Raw genomic sequence first — 17,088 nt, forward strand, 5'->3', positions numbered from 1 at the left:
AGACTAAAAGGTAAAGGAAATTCCTGCTACCTAACTGTTGCCAATTAAAATAATGAATCTTCAAATGACTGAGTCATCCATTGTATAAACATATTGTAGATTAGACTCTGTTTCCACAATAGTCATCGTTCTTGGTCATTTAACAACCTAAAACACATGGTAAAAAAAAAGTTTATGTGTGTGTGTGTTTATGTTTTGACATTGTCTGATCTACAACAAAGCAATCTCTGCCTCAGTGTCTTCTGAAACAGTCAGCATTTCCTGTTGCGTTAAAACATTCACTGTCTGTTAACCTTGTAAATCCATAGATATAAAGCATATATCCTTGCTCACTCCAACCACATCAAAAAGCAAACTTAAACCCCAAAGTTGCCATATCCATTAGGATGGCTACTGTCACAAAAACAGAAAACAACAAAGGGTAGGGTAGATGCTAAGTAGGACGTAGAGAAACTGGAACCCTTATGCACCTTTGAGGGAAATGTGCAGCCACTGTGGAAAACAGTACGTGGGTTCATCAAAAAACTGAAAAGAATTTAAACCAGGTCTCAAAGAGGTATTGACACACCTGCATTTATAGCAGCATTATTCACAACAGCCAAAAGGTGGAAGCAACCCAAGCATCCATCAACAAACTGGATAAACAAAATGTGCTATATACACACATTGAATTATTATTCAGCACTAAAAAGGAATAAATTATCCTGACACACGCTACAACATGGACACACATTGAGGACATTATGCTAAGTGATAAAAGCCAGTCACAAAAAGATAAATACTGCATAATACCACTTCTATGAAGAATCTAGAATAGGCAAATGCATAGAAAGAGAAGTGAAATGATGGCTGCCAGGGGCCATCGGAGGGGAAATAGGGAGTTGTTTAAGGGTATAAAGTTTCAGTTTTGCGGGTCCGGTTATAAATTATATGTGTATTTTAGCATGATTTTCAAATCTCAAAATTGATAATATTTAGATCTTCTCTTCTTGGAATTATTAACTCAAAATTCTCTACATATTTACAATTTTGTCCATTATCCGCATCACTTTATTTACTCTCATTCCTGCACAACCTCATCCCACCTCAAGAGTGGATTTAAATACCCTCTATACACGGATGTCCTCAGAGAGGGCCAAACGTCTGAAGACATTTTTGGTTGTAATAATGTAGCGGGGAGGGGAAGGGCACTTCAAGAGTGCAGAAGCCAAGGACGTCAGTAAACATCCTACAATGCACAGGACAGACATCCAGAACAAAAACTGATCTGGCCCAAAATGTCTGAGAAACACAGAACACATTTATAAAGAGAAAACAGTGCTTCACTTGTTGTCAACCATTAATTGGAATCAAGACTTTCCCAACTTTGTGTTCTGGTTTCATGCTGACTATGGAAAATACATTTTGTTTGCATCCCTTAAATAGTGTTCTGTTGTGTGTGGCGAGCAGAAATTGTCCTGTGGGTGAAATATAAAGAGAACAGAATTAAAAGTCACAGATCAGTGAGGATAATTTATTTTGCCATGGGAGACTTAAAACAGAAATATAGTAATTATTATGGGGCGCACTTTTCTGCCACCAAGGTAGTTAGATATGGTTATACATTGAAAAGTACATCAGTTTTTCAAACAGCAGTGTCTGTGTTGAAAATATCTTAAAGATTCAAAGGATTGGCAAGAAGTGTGGGAATACGGTTCAAATACGGTATTCATAAGGTGACCATATTTTCCAAGTATAAAGGGAAAATACATTATCTTCAGGGCCGGCCTGTGGTTTACCACTACATTAGTAAAAAGTTAATCAAGTTGTTGTAAGTTAGACTGTTATAGTAAATTCTCTTGTCTGGTATAGTTGGGAGAAAAGAAGAGTGTTGGTTAAAAATCATCCTTTTTCACGGACTCACTCTACTGTTTCTCTTAGTTCTCCTCTAATATCTTAAAATAAGGCATTGTTATCTCACACATAAAAGTCCTGCGCCTCCTTTGTTGAGTTATTCTTAAGTATCTTATTCTTTTGTAGCAAATTTTTGTGGTGGTGTACATAAATTTATTTATATCTATCATCCTGACTAGGTTCTGATTATTTCTAATAAGTTCTCTGTAGATAATTTAGGATTTTATATGGGAGAATCAAAATTAAGTCTTAGATGTTTTATGCCTTTGATTTTATTTTACTCCACAGATCAGGGGCCCTTCAAAACAATACTGAATTCAAATAATGGTACACATCCTTGTCTGATTTCTGTTTTGCAAAGTGAATGTTTCTGATGTATAGATGAATGAATATAATGTTTCTTAACTCCTACAAAATTTCAGACGACTCACTACCATCCTATTCTGTTTAAATGACAATGTTAACTGGAAATTCTTAAGGCCATTAACATGCTGCAATAAACAACAGTTGGGTGATTATCCAAATCACAATAATTCCCTTGTTTTTGAAAAAAGTGCTGATATTCAGAGAAACACATGCAGAAGCCTTTTAAAAGTTTTCTTTTTCTAAGGTTACCATGGGCTACTACACAGCCCTCCACCCCGCCCCCCAAAACAATTTCTGCCCAGTTCAGTCCAGTGGCAATGTTTATGACTTGCCACGTGGAAGAAGCCAACTAAGAGAATGAAGCTGATAAGCAAATGAAAGGCACAGATAAAAAAAAAAAAATTAAAAAAAAGCCTGGAAGAGGCCTGAGTTCACGATTCTGGCTGATCCAGAATCCCACATACAGTACGACCTTTCCACAGATAAATGAGATGCCTCAGTGTCTTCCCAACCAAGTTCTGTTTGCCTTGCAAGTGAATGTCCTGGGTGACAACACATAACCAATATTCACTGAGAAATAATACAAGGCATCTTGATAAGAATCCACTAAGAGCAGACTTTTGTCTTGCAAGAATTTGACTCTAAGACAAATAACAAGTTTATGAATAATTTATTATTTTAATTAGTATTATAACTAAAGTAAAATGTAATAAGCGATTGTAATATAGTTTTACAAAACCTTACCATTGGGAGAAATTGGGCAAACAATACACAGGATTCCTTAAAATTGTATGTGAATTTATAAGTATCTCAAAATTTAAAAGTTTAATTAAGAGAGCTTTAATTCTCTTATCTTAGTAGTAATGAAATTTGCAATTCCTTTGGTAGTGAATGGTTTAATCATAAACAAAGACAAAAACCTTTTGCTCACTGAATACCTCAAAGTCTTATTTTGGTAGGTCAGCTGGTATTTCCCAACCATCCACTGCTTTGTTACATTATTTAAAATTTCCCTTCATAATACCTTTTACAGCTGTTTTCTAGTCTACTTTATGTCTACTTAGGTTTATTTTCTCCACCCTTTAAACTTAAGTGCCCCATTTGGTCTTAAAAATCTTTCAGGGGATGGTTACAAAATGAGTTTATATATATTTACGTTTTATATCAAAGCATCTTTTTGCTTACTATCAAAACACACACACACACACATACACACACACACACACACCATCATCATCAAAGCATGGTTTATAAATTTAGTACAGACCCAGCACATCCCCAACTGTACCAATGAAAAATGATGGCTTGACTCCATAGAGTAAATGTATTTTTGAAAGTTCAGAGGTAAAAATGGAAAGATTTCAATATGATGCACAGTTTTGACTCCAAAGTAAAGCCTATACACCTGGGATGAAGGGCAAAGGCAGGCAGAGAAAAGAACTAGAGACGGGAGGAAAGAGATGGGAAGCACGAGGGCTGTGTCCAGTTGGCTACTGCTGCTCACTTCAATACCCACAGCCTTAAGCGGCAAACACCTAACACCCGAAGATTTATGCCAGAGTAACAAACTGAAAAAGACATTTTCAATTCAGTTTGTATCTTGACAGGAAAAAGAAATGAAAAGAATGCGTAAGTTCTTTATTCAAGTACCCTATCTTAAATTGATTGCTTTTAAAATAGCACTAGTTGGTGGAAAAGTTCCCTTTAAATCCTTCCATATAGTCAAGGTTAATCTTAAAAAAATAAAGGGGTCTTGGGAAACAGGAAAATATAAAGATTTGGATGCTTACTGTCACGTACTCATTTACAAATCTTGAAATCTAGCAATCTGATATATACTCATTAAATACCAGCTGTGAGAATGGTGTCAGTCACAGGAAAAATATTCCTGTACAAATGGTAAGGAAAATGGTATTCTACAACACAAACTTGAACAACGAGCGCTCACTCAGTTCCCGCGGCTGACAGCTGGTTATGGCCACAACTGCCGATAGCATACAGACCTTAATTGTACTGGGGAAAGTGCGGGCTCCTTTCCAAGTATGCTTTTGCAAGAGCTAATAAGAAGCATAAAAATCGAGTCTTGGTTTTATCTCTTTTCGTCCCCTTTCTTATACTCTGGGGTAGAAGTGTTAACGAGCAGCAAAATGACTAAAAGGCAAGCTGCCAGGATAGCTCCACTGTCTGACCACTATGTCAAATCTATTCTGAGATATTTTTAGGGTTTTGACGGAATTCCTAGTTTTTATCAAGAGTCCTTTTCCAGTCATACAATCAAAAGACAAAAATTCGCCAAAAATGAACACTGATGTGTTTTCCGAAATCCTAGCAAGCACCCTATTCAAGTCCTTCATATGAAATTAATGACTTTTTACTTAAATAAAGCTTATTTCTCTACTAGACTTAAGCATGATGAATTAAGCCAAACAATCTGAGAAATGGTAAATATGAAGCTATGAGAACTCTCCACCAACCAAGATGGCTTTCTGCAGGCCTCAGGCCTCTCCCTCTTCATGTCTAAAATTTATATAAAAAAGGGAAGACACAGGATATAACAAAGCAGAGCTGAAAGTCCAGTCCAAAGGCCTGACACTGAGTCCTACATCTTCTACTGCCACTTACTAGTGATATGTTATCTTGAGTCATTCATTTACAGTCTGAAGTTTCAGATTGCTGTAAGGATTTTTAAAAAGATACATCAAAGCACTTTGCAAACTTTTAAAAAATACAAATAAGTACTAAGACAATCTTCTACACTAATAAAAGAGAAAAATGGTAATTGGCGTACGGCGATACCGTTTTCATTGGCTAATCAGGGCTATATGCAAATTAACTGCCAACTAAGATTGGCAGTTAACTACCAACTAAGATTAGCAGTTAACTGCCAACAAGATGGCGGCTAATTTGCATATGTAGGCACAATGCAGGGAGGCGAAAGGGAAAGCAGGAAGAAGCTCCCTGCCACTGACAGTGATCGGAAACCCAGGGGGGAGCTAAGAGCTGGGGGGCAGGGCAAAGGCGGCCCTGGGGCCATGATCGGAGAATCAGGCGCCTTTGCCGCCCTGGCCAGTGAGAGCAGGAAGTAGGGGTGGAGCCAGTGATGGGAGCTGGGCACGGTGGAAGCTGGCAGTCCCAGGAGCTAGGGGTCCCTTGCCTGGGCCTAAAGCGGAGCCCACGATCACGGCAGCCCCCGCTGCCACTGCAGGTCCCCGCTGCCCGGGCCGGACGCCTAGGCCAGAGGCGTTAGGCCTGGGCAGGGGCGGAGCCTGCAACCGCGGGGAGCTGGGGGTCCCCTGCCCAGGCCTGACACCTCTGCCGGAGGCCTCAGGCCTGGTCAAGGGGCCGATCCGGTGATTGGTGATCGGAGGGTGATGAGGCATCAGGCCTGGGTGAGGTATCAGGCCTGGGTGGGGGGCGGAGCCGGGGACTGGGGGGGTATGATGGTCCCCTTGCCCAGGCCTGAAGCCTGGGTCAGAGGCGTCGGGCTTGGGCGGGGGGTGGAGCAAGCGATCAGAGGGAGATGGGGGTCCCCTGCCCAGGCATGATTCCTGGGCCAGAGGCCTCAGGCCTGGGCGGGGGCCAGAGCCAGTGATCGGGGGGAGATGGGGGTCCCCTGTCCAAGCCTGACACCTCTGGCGGAGGCGTCAGGCCTGGGCAAGGGGCTGATCAGGCGATCGGAGGGTGATGGGGGTCTACGCCTCTGGCCGAGGCATCAGGCCTGGGCAAGGGGCAGAGCCAGCAATCGGAGGGGTCTGGGGGTCCCCTACCCAGGCCTGAATCCTGGGCCAGAGGCATCAGGCTTGGGCTGGGGGCAGAACCAGTGATGGGGGGAAATGAGGGTCCCCTGCCCAGGCCTGACTCCCCTGTCAGAGGCGTCAGGCCTGGGCAAGGGGCCGATCCTGCGATTGGAGGGTGATGGGGGTCAACGCCTGAGGGCTCCCAGTATGTGAGAGGGGGCAGGCTGGGCTGAGGGACACCCCCCCCCCCCCACACACACACACACACCCAGTGCACGAATTTCGTGCACTGGGCCCCTAGTATATAATAAAAGGCTAATATGCAAATCAACTGTATGGCGGAATGACCAGTCATTTTGACACGTACTGACCATCATGGGGCAGATGCTCAATGCAGGCGCTGCCCCCTACTGGTCAGTGTGCTCCCACAGGGGTAGTGCCGCTCAGCCAGAAGTCCTGAGCCGGGCTCACGGGCGCAGTGGACATCCCCCGAGCGCTTCCAGACTGCGAGAGGGCACAGGCGAGGCTGAGGGACCCGCCAAGTGCATGAATTTCGTGCACTGGGCCTCTAGTTACTGATAAAAAGAAAATCCACTAAAGTGGCAGTGTGATCGGCTAACTCAGAATTTCATCAGTTAACTGGAAATCAGGGAAGTCATGGGAAGCCTCCACCAGTCAATACATGTGAAAATCAGAGCTATGTACATGAGATGTTTCTTTTATAAGTTTCGGGTGAAATCACTGTATAAAAAAAAGTTGGTATGTACGCCAGCATACCTAAAGTTTACATCTAATAAAAGTTAACCTAAGACATACCAGAAATATAACCCATATTATACTGTACTCATGCATGTGGAATGTTAATAGATTGTGCTTTATGTGTCTGAGATAATAATTGTTCACAGATCATTGGACTTCAGTTTATAACAATATTAATGCTAGAAGCACAAATTAATCAATAGCACTTACTGATGGCATATGAGCAATGAAAAAATGGATGGTAAAGACTAAACAAAAATCTTTCATCAGGGGAAATAAGAACACGCAGTTTTCTCAACACTTAAGATATTCTCCAATTTCATGAATCTTTGGTTCAAAGAAGGGGTAAGAAAGACTTAAAATAGGTTTACTCAACATTTTTGGCTCTCATGTGCCAAACTTTGATATGGGAACTGTCAATGGATTAAGTTTTTGCTGAAATATGTGCCTTTTTAAATATGATTAAAAATTTGAAAAGTAATCCAATTTCAATACCTAAAATGCCTGCATTCTTCCTTAATTTTTGTAAGACACTGAAATAATACTAAAGCACTTAATAGAGCACTCTCATACTATATTTATAATACATGTTTGCCATTATTGTTATCCAATTTTTAATGAAAACAGTTTTAGTTTGGAACATTATGGATACGTGAAGTCTCTGGAGCCTAAAACCTGGGTGTAAACTGTAGCATACCATTTATCCATGTATTGGCTATATTCTCTGAGTTTGCTCTTCTTTAAAATGGATGTATTAGCCCTGGCTGGTGTGATTCAGTTGGTTATGTGCCATTCAGTGTACCAAAAGGTTGTCAGTTCAATTCTTGGTCAGGGCACGTGCTGGATTGAGGACTTGTTCCCTAGTAGGAGGTGTGCAGGAGGCAGCCAATGGCTGATTCACTCTCACATCAATGTTTCTCTCTCTCTCTCTCTCTCTCTCTCTCTCTCTCTCTCTCTTTCTTTCTCTCTCTCTCTCTTCTCTCTCTTCCTTCCTCTCTCTCTAAAAATCAATAAAAATATTTTTTAAAAACTTAAAAAGGGGTTGTATTAATAATGTCACCTCAGAGAGGTGCTATGCAGATTAACTTGGTTTAAAATATAAAGCAATTCCAATAGCAGTGCCTGGTACCTTGAAAATGCTCAGGGTCAGCTGTTATCTACAACAGTGTATCCCAATAATTATTACTTGGCCTGAATTATATTTCTAACACATTTCAGGTGCTTATACCTTCCTATGACTAGTGTCTAACATACTGGGTATCTCAGATACATTTTTTTTTTAAAAAATCTCTTGAGACTAATAAGAGCTCAAAATCTTGTGTCAGTAACCCAAGTAACTTATGTTAGATCTAAAACTATTTTGAGTCTACTTCCTATTAACCCTTACCTAGTCCTGCTTATACTTTAAAAAAAGTATAAAAAGAGGAAAATAGACATTATAATTCTCTTATAAAGAAAGTGAATGTTAAGGTTATGAGTTTCCCTCCCAGCCTCTCATATCTTTTTTTTTGTTTCAAAGTAATACCCAGACACCTAACCTAGCCCATTTCAGGAAAGTATTTTCATTACCCAAGAATTAAAAAAAAAAAAAAAAAAGAGTAATCTGGGCACTAAATAGAAAGAATTAAAGTCTTAGCAAACCTAAAGCAAATTTGTAAACTTACACAAGGTCAAATGTGAATGCTAAATGTTGGAAGTGATCATGGTTTTAAAAAAGTTTCTTATAGTCATCAAAATGAAAACTATAAAAAATAAGTACATCTCTATAAATTCTTCAAATTAACATAAGCTAAAATATTCTGAAGTTGAGGCTTCCTCAATTGGTGATAAAAATATAGCTTAAAAAAAACTATTTCGCTGCAGGCATGCACGCACACACACGCGCACACACACATTTGTCAAAGTTAGGGACTAAAACAGGGGTGGGCAAACTTTTTGACTCGAGGGTCACAGTGGGTTCTTAAACTGGACCAGAGGGCCGGAACAAAAGCATGGATGGAGTGTTTGTGTGAACTAATATAAATTCAAAGTAAACATCATTATATAAAAGGGTACGGTCTTTTTTTTTTTTTAGTTTTATTCATATCAAATGGGCCAGATCCGGCCCGCGGGCCCTAGTTTGCCCACGGCTGGACTAAAAGGACCCATAAAGTAAAAGGCCCCAGGCAGGGGTAGAGGAGTAGCAGAGAGTGGGTCAGATAATTTGGACTCTCTATCCTGAAGAACAGCTAGAACCACTGAATCCACATCCTGTAAGTTTCTAGTTAATATCTTTCCACAACCCTACTGTAGCACAGTGAATGAATGGGACTTAAGCAAGCTGTCCAACAGTGTTCTCCTGCTTCTCCTACTGATCTAAATCTCCTTTGTTGAGTTTACCTCATCTGATCACACTCTGGACTCAACCACCTCAGGGTTCAATTCTCCCACATTTTCTCTTCTGTTTGCACACTCACGGATTGGGTGATTTCATACATCCCATAGCTTTAAATACCCTCTACATGTTGTCAACTTCTAAATTTATATCTCTAGTCCCATCTGCTACCCCTGACTTTTCTGGACTCATATCCAGCTGCTCCCTAGGCAAGGTTACTTAGATACCCAGTAGGCATCTAAATAGATTCAAACTTGTAACTATTTCTTTCCCATCTCCTTCCTCACCTCAATAAATGGCAACATCTACCAGCTGTATTCTTTTTTCTTTTTAGTACTTACCACCATCAGACATAATTTGTTTAATGCCTATTTCTCCCCAGGAGAATGCAAGCTGCACGAACAGTTATTTCTGTCGCAATATATGAGGGTTAACGGGGACTAATTTAGGCTGTATGGAAAATGCAGGCCCCAGAGGTGATCTATGGGGTAAAGTCTGAATGACAAGATGAAGCCAATGGGACGATGGGATCAGGATGTTCAGGGCAGAGGACATGACAATTACAAAGGTCTAAGTCCCAAAGAAACTTGTAGGGACACATTAGGAGAAACTAAAGCCCCTTAAGCTGGAGAACAGGGAACCAGAGGGAGACTACTGAGAAGAAATGAGGGAGAGAGTAAGGTTCCAGGAATTCAGGGAAAGAAAATGTCAAGTTCAAAGGCCAGGAGGCAATTGAGTCAAATTCAGTATTTCAATACAAATAACAAGAAGCAACAGAGACCTCTTCCAGAAGGACTCAACTAAGACTTTATGCTTCTTTAGGTGGTTCTGTTGGTATGTTGGTATCCGAAACAAATTATTTTCCTAGTAGTTTATCTGATTCACTTTTTTGCTGTGTTAAAACTAGGCATTTTTAGTTGGCTTTAGCAGAATTTTTTTTTTAAGAAACTCAGTTAATAAAAAGCTAAAAGGTTCCATTTCTTTAAAAAGGCCAATATTTCTTTGGTCTCTCTCTTTTTTTTTTTTTTTTTTTTTGGCAAATTGCCTTTTTAGGTCACCCAGATGATATATTATCTAATTATGATAACTCATTGGTGACATGAGAATTTGTTTAAATTGTTAAGTGTCCTCTTTCATCTTCTTGAGCTTTTATTTTTGTTTTGTCACTGCTCTAACATACTTAGGTTTTGGTCAAATTCAATCATATATGTCATGATTTATCACTGAAAAACATAGGCTTTATAATGAATTATAGAACTCCTTTACACTTTCCCAGTATATTTTCTTAAAATATCCTACTTCTAAAATGAATCACTAATTTTTAAAACACAAATTCTACAAGATCTGCTACCAGCTAATTCTTCAGTTGTACTAACATCATGTGACTAAAAGTGTTGATTAATTACTCCAATATTTAGAATTGTGTGTTATTGATTACTTTTATAGAACCTTTGTGGAAATGCAATTAGGCTTTTATCTATAGAGGTTTTTCCTCATTATTTTGCATTCTTTATTTCAGACCTTCTCTGAAACAACAGGAAAAGCAAGAAAAACCACAATATGACTTCACCCATTAATGAAGGATTTCTTCCTTGCCCCAACATGAGAAATATGGCTAAAGGCAAAAATGATGAATTCTGAAACACCAGAATTGATCTAATCCCCATCTCCATGGCTTTTAAGACACTCAACCCCATTCCTCAGCTATTTCTTCTCCTTGGTCTTTGTCTTTTATCCTGTGATCATATTGGTCATCATATTGGGTGTCTCAAGATCCTGCTCATAAAACATCTAAATCTCTGAGCTCAGCCTTCTTGATTCCTAAGGTCTGACTTTCCACTCAGCTACATCTTAACTTCATTATCTAGATCAGCTCCATTGCCAAGTTCAGTATGTTTCAACTCCCACTCCTAATAACAACTTCCGTGTCCTCTCTCAAAATCTTCTCCTCTGTCAATAGTGAAACTTCAACATTAATAACTAGTCATGCTTGTCCTCTCTGCTTTCTTTTTTTTTCCAAATACATTTTATTGATTTTTAGAGAGAAAGGAAAGGAGAGGGAGAGAGAGGCAGAAACTGTTCTAAACTATTTCTACAAACTCCTCTCAGAGTAAATGACGACTTCTTCCTAACATTCTTTCCACCTGCCCAACCAACTGTCCAAACGTCTCCGTTTTAACCAATCATCTCTTCCTTATCTCCCAGCTCAGAGGAAGAGCTTTCCCCCAGGTGCCCATAGGTCTCAGTGCTATAAGAACATTCCCTTGGCTCTTTTCTCCCCTGCAAGCTACAACACACTTTCCCACACTCTTCAACTAACACATTTTCTAAAATGATAGCTCACACTAGTTGGTTTATCGCTCTTCTGCATTACTTGTACAGGATCTGATCACAACCTCACTCACCCAGAACTGAATATTCCCCTGGCTTCCATGCCATTTCCAACTCTTTATTTACACATATCTCTAACCATTCTTTTCCTGTTTCCATCAGCATCTGCTCTTCTGGGCCATAATGCACTCACTACTCACATCTCCCCACGGAAATTCAACTTCTATTATGTAACCTCAGACAGCTGGAGTGAGGATTATGTATAAAGTACATGAAAGTGTCCTAGTTAGCCTCAAGACTCCAATCAAAGTCACCTCCACTTGTAGTCCAGATCACGTTGTATGGCTCTCTCTCTGATACTGAGACCAGACCCTGGCAGGGTAGGCTTATGTTTCCTAAGGAAATATGGTTACCCCTTCTCCCTGATATTTCTTCCACACCTCATCTCTTTGTCAACATGGCCGCCAAATTAATCTCTCCCAAATCCCATACTGATCCTCTCATTTGCTATTCAAAAATTTCTAGCCATTGCTCTCCCTTACCCATTTAGCAAATGACACCAAACTGTGCTGCATTTCTAGCACATTTAGTCCACATTTGAGTTTACATGTTTACCTATAATTCCCCAACACGATGCTGAAGTATAGTGATATCAGAGGTGATGTCTTAAAGGAATGTGTAGCCCTCACTGTAACTGACAATCAACATCTTCAGCACTGCTCACATTTATTATGTGCCAGGTATTACTTTACAACAATCCTTGGGGTATATCATACTATTTTTTCCATACACATAGAGAAAGACTGGGTCATAGACAGGGACCTTCACAGAAATTTGAACATAATGGGTATAAAATTATATTTGTAAATGGATAAGTATATTACTAATAACCAAGCATTGATACTGCCACATAAATTAATCCATCAACCTGGAATGCATTCCCTTTTTTTCCAAGCCCAGCAAAATCACCCCAGCCTTCAACACCCAATTCATGAATTGCCTTTAATACTTGTAATGTGTCTTTATTATAACATTAAGGTTATTTAGATGTTTGCTTAATTAGAATGGATTTCATAATGGCAGTTTGTTCAATATATTTTTTAAAATATATTTTTATTGATTTTTTTACAGAAAGGAAGGGAAGAGGGATAGAGAGTTCGAAACATCGATGAGAGAGAAACATCGACCAGCTGCCTCCTGCACACCTCCTACTGGGGATGTGCCCCCAACCAAGGTACATGCACTTGACCGGAATCAAACCTGGGACGTTTCAGTCCGCAGGCTGACGCTCTATCCACTGAGCCAAACCGGTTAGGGCAAATGTTTTTAATTATAGGAAAAATTAACTGGAAAACAAAATGGATGTAATTTGATTATGTTGAAAAATGAAATAAGTAGAAATGGCTTATCTTATTAGCAATATTTGATCATCATACAACTTTTTTCTTTAACATTTAGTACATGCATCACATTATAAGGTCTACTATGGCTAAGCCTAATTTAAAAGGTCTATTCTTTTTTTAAAAAATCCAAACAAAGTGTTATTCTTAAGAAATGAGTATCAGACTTACCAGTCTTCTCCTTTCTTCTTCTACTGTGATGAGTAGTCTTGCAAATTCTTTTAGTGACTGAGCTATTTAAAAGACAAATTTTAAAAAGAAGTATTAACCTCTTTTCATTGCTAATATCTAACTGCATAGGAACAAACATTACAATGAAACTAGTTATAAATTTGTACTTATTCTATAGATTTATGTTTTTATAACCATAACACAGTATATACAATAGAATCTCAATGAATAATGGCTATAGATAAGATGTTTGTATGCCACAAAGCAAAGTTAAGCACATAGCAAGTACAATATTTTTTTTTCTTTAAAGACACTAGGGGAATATAGTTTATATATTTAATATATAAAACTCTCACATTAATAAATAGAAATATAGTACTGGAATCACCTCTAAACAGAATATTACAAATAATGAAAAGCATATTAAATCTATAAGAAACAATAAATCCAGTACTATTTAGATGTACTTAGTAGCAGCCAGTAATACAAGGGCTCTCACTGCCATCTTTATAGAAGTTCAACAAATGTTGAATTCTTCCTATATCTACAATATTTTAAACCTTTGCTAGTCAGTGTTGTGGAATGACCACCAGATTCAGCACTTGGGAACTTATTAAAAATACAAACTCTCAGGCACAACCTCAGAATCTATATTTTAACAAAATCCCCAGGTGACCTGTTTGCATATATGTTGGCATGCACTGCTTTAGAAAATTATCGGACCTATATTGCCCTAGCCTGAGGAAAGAATCAAGTATTCAGAAACTTTAAAAGAACAAACCAAAAATAAATAAATAGGGACTTACAGTGGTCTATTCTTTTAAAATGCATAGTTCCAAATGGCAAGTGTGAAAAGTAATTTATCCACATCAATTTTTGAACCTTATACTTAATATGAACTATTAACTAAAATAAAATGGTTTTGTTACAATACTAAGGACACAGATAAGATAAATGCAAATTTTATTTTCATTTAACCTGTGAACCTTCCCTTCTATGCCCCTACTCTTTAGGCTCTCCCCATCCCCTTCCTTAGCCCATACTAATATTGAAAACAATGTGCGAGACCAGAAGTCTGGCCCCAAGCTCACAATAAAGGCAAGTAAGTCAGGAAAACAAAGCAAGAGTCACATTAACAGAACTTATTAAGGAAGAGAAAGAATGCTTTCCACTCAAGAATTTAAAAGGGCAGTACCTCCCAGCAGGCTCCCAGATGTCTGCAGGGAGTGCACGCTGCCAGAGTGAGCTCCCTCACCAAGCCACCTCACCAGTCCACTGGGACCCAGTGTCTTAGGATCTGGCTCCAAGCCCCCACAGTGAGTGCAATCCAGGGGGAACACTGTGCCCCACCCCCACCCTGGACCCAAAACCATACTGCTAGCCTGATCAGGAGACACCCAGTGCCCACTCCTCCGCGAATCCCGGGACCTGCTACCAGAGTGACCTGGAGCAACCCAGAGCACAACCTACTCTGGGCCATAGGAGAGTGGGGACTGTGTGACCCAGAGCAACTGGTGCCTGCTCCACCCCGGCTCCCTGGACATCCTTGCTGGGGTGACCCAGAGCAACCCACACCCGCTTCACCCCAGCCCAGAGGGATGACCAAGAGCAACGCAGCACACATCTCACTCAGGGCCACAGGGGAGCTCAGACTGTGCGATCCAGAGCAACCCACACCTGCTCCACTCCGGCCCCCAGGACAGTCCTGCCGGGACCATCCAGAGCAACCCAACGTGCACCTCATTCAGGGTGACAGTAGAATGTGGACTGAGCAACACAGGGTAACCCGCCCCCAATCCACATTGAGGAGGGGAAAACTGGAGCAAGACAGTAAGTGTCTCACTCCGGGCTACAAGAAAGTGAGGACTGAGTGACCCAGAGCAACCAGCACCCACTCCACCGCGAGCCCAGGGTCTTGCTGCTGGAGCAACCTGGAGTAACCCAGCATGTGTCCCACTCAGGCCACAGGGGAGCTCTGACTGTGCAACCCAGAGCAACCCGCACCCGTTTCTCCCCGACCCCTTGGGCAGTCCTGCAGGAGCTACCTGGAGAAACCCAGCACACACCTTACTCTGGGCCATAGGAGAGCACTGCCAGGCAGCCTGGAGCAAGCCAGTGTGCCCAGACAGGGGCCACAGGACCACATTGCAAAAGCACTGCCAGAGGGACCTAGGGTGCCACCCTGCCACGGGTTCTGGGGCCACACAGAGAATCGCATGCCAGAGGGTTCTGGGTCCTCACAGGGAGTCGAACACCAGAGGAACTGTGCACATGATCCCACCACCCTGAGCATCTGAAGCAGACAACTGAGGAACCAGATCCGTGGGAGAAGGGAATACAACTAAGAGCAGAGACAATAAAGGCATGAGACACAAGGCAGACCCAGCCTCTGGGCTAATGATTTCTGGACCATTGCCCTGATAGGGTCTTCAACCTCTCAAACCCCAAGCAGGGTGCCCAGGGCCAGAAAGACACAGCAAAAATGGGGAGACAAAGAAACAACCCCCACAAAGAAAGAAAAGGCGGCCTCACCAGCAAAGTAACTAAATGAAACAGAGGCATGCAATATGTCAGAAAAAGAGTTTAGAGTAAGGGTCATGAAGTTCATAAACCGAATGGAGGAGAAAATCAAAACTTATGTAAGAATCAAAACTTTGAGGAAATAATAACAGAAAACTTCCCTGATTTGGGGGAAGAAAAAAGTCACACAAGCACAGAGAGTCCCAAACAAGATGAACCCCAAAAGACCCCCACCAAGAAACCCTGTAATTACAATGGCAAACGTTAACGACAGAGAATCTTAAAGGCTGCGAGAGAGACAGAGAGTTACCTACAAAGGATTCCCCATTAGAGTATCAAATGATTTCTCAACAGAAACATATCAAGCCAGAAGGGAATGGAATGAAATATACAAAGTGATGCAAAGCAAGGGACTGAATCCAAGAATACTCTATCCAGCAAGGCAATCATTCAAAATAGAAGGGGAAATCAGGAGCTGAGCAGACAAAAAAAAAGGCTAAGGGAGTTTATCACTACCAAACCAGCAATGCAAGAAATGCTAAAGGGATGTTGTAAAAAGAAGAAATAAAAAGGGAAGAAGAAACACAGGTACAAAAATAAAAAAAAGTCCACAAACAAGTACTTACAAATAGTAACTAAACATAAATGGACTAAATGCTCCAATCAAAAGACATTAAGTGGGCCCTGACCGGTTTGGTTCAGTGGATAGGGCATTGGCCTGCGGACTGAAGGGTCCCAGGTTCAATTCCAGTCAGGGGCATGTACCTTGGTTGGGGGCACATCCCCAGTATGAGGTGTGCAAGAGGCAGCTGACCGATGTTTCTCTCTCTCTGATGTTTCTAACTCTCTATCCCTCTCTCTTACTCTCTGTAAAATTCAATAAAATATATTTTTTAAAAAATACATCAAGTGGCTGAATGGATAAGAACATATGACCCATATATATGCTGTCTACAAGACACCCACCTCAGAACACAGACTGAAAGTGAAGGGATGGAAAAATATTTTTTAGGCAAATGGAAATGAAAAAAAAGCTGGGGTAGCAATACTTATATCTGACAAAATAGACTTCAAAGTGAACGCCATAACAAGAGATAAGGAGGGCCACTTCATAATACTGAAGGGATCAATACAACAAGAGGATATAACTCTGGTAAACATATATTCAGCCAATGTAAGAGTACCCAAATACATTTTTAAAAAATAATAATAATTTAAAGTCCAATCTAGGATTTTTTTTTTCTTCCTCTTTTCAGAACTGCTAGGTTTACAGTAAACTAAGCTGGTTTGAAATGCTATCCCTACCCATTACTTCACATCAAGTTTTATTCAAAGTTACCAAAACAGAAATCAAAGGATTACCTGAGAATCAGATCAATCTTTTAAACACATTAATGGCCTTAGAGTAGAATTACTTTTTTAAAAGTTTTAATTTCTGCAAAAATAACTCTACCAATGTTACAATGTAACCCAGTTTTGACAATAGTAAGTTGAACAGAAAACATTTTCAAATATATGGATTTTAACTGGAGGGCAT

General features: G+C 40.3%; 1 protein-coding gene across 9 annotated transcripts in view; it reads right to left on the reverse strand.

Annotated features, from left to right (window-relative positions):
* The window catches only part of ARHGAP42 (Rho GTPase activating protein 42), a 252,176-nt gene that overhangs the window by 151,226 nt on the left and 83,862 nt on the right, over positions 1 to 17,088 (reverse strand). For 8 of the 9 annotated variants that reach the window (XM_036324613.1, XM_036324610.1, XM_036324609.1 and 5 more), the window contains exon 3: positions 13,032 to 13,093. The exons of the other annotated variant lie outside the window; for it this stretch is intronic. In XM_036324613.1, the coding sequence (XP_036180506.1) occupies positions 13,032 to 13,093 (62 nt within the window). The remainder of the gene's footprint in view (positions 1 to 13,031; positions 13,094 to 17,088) is intronic. 9 annotated transcript variants of the gene reach the window in all.

This window comes from Myotis myotis, unplaced genomic scaffold (genome assembly GCF_014108235.1).
Source record: "Myotis myotis isolate mMyoMyo1 unplaced genomic scaffold, mMyoMyo1.p scaffold_m19_p_10, whole genome shotgun sequence".
Classification (NCBI taxonomy): Eukaryota; Metazoa; Chordata; class Mammalia; order Chiroptera; family Vespertilionidae; genus Myotis; species Myotis myotis.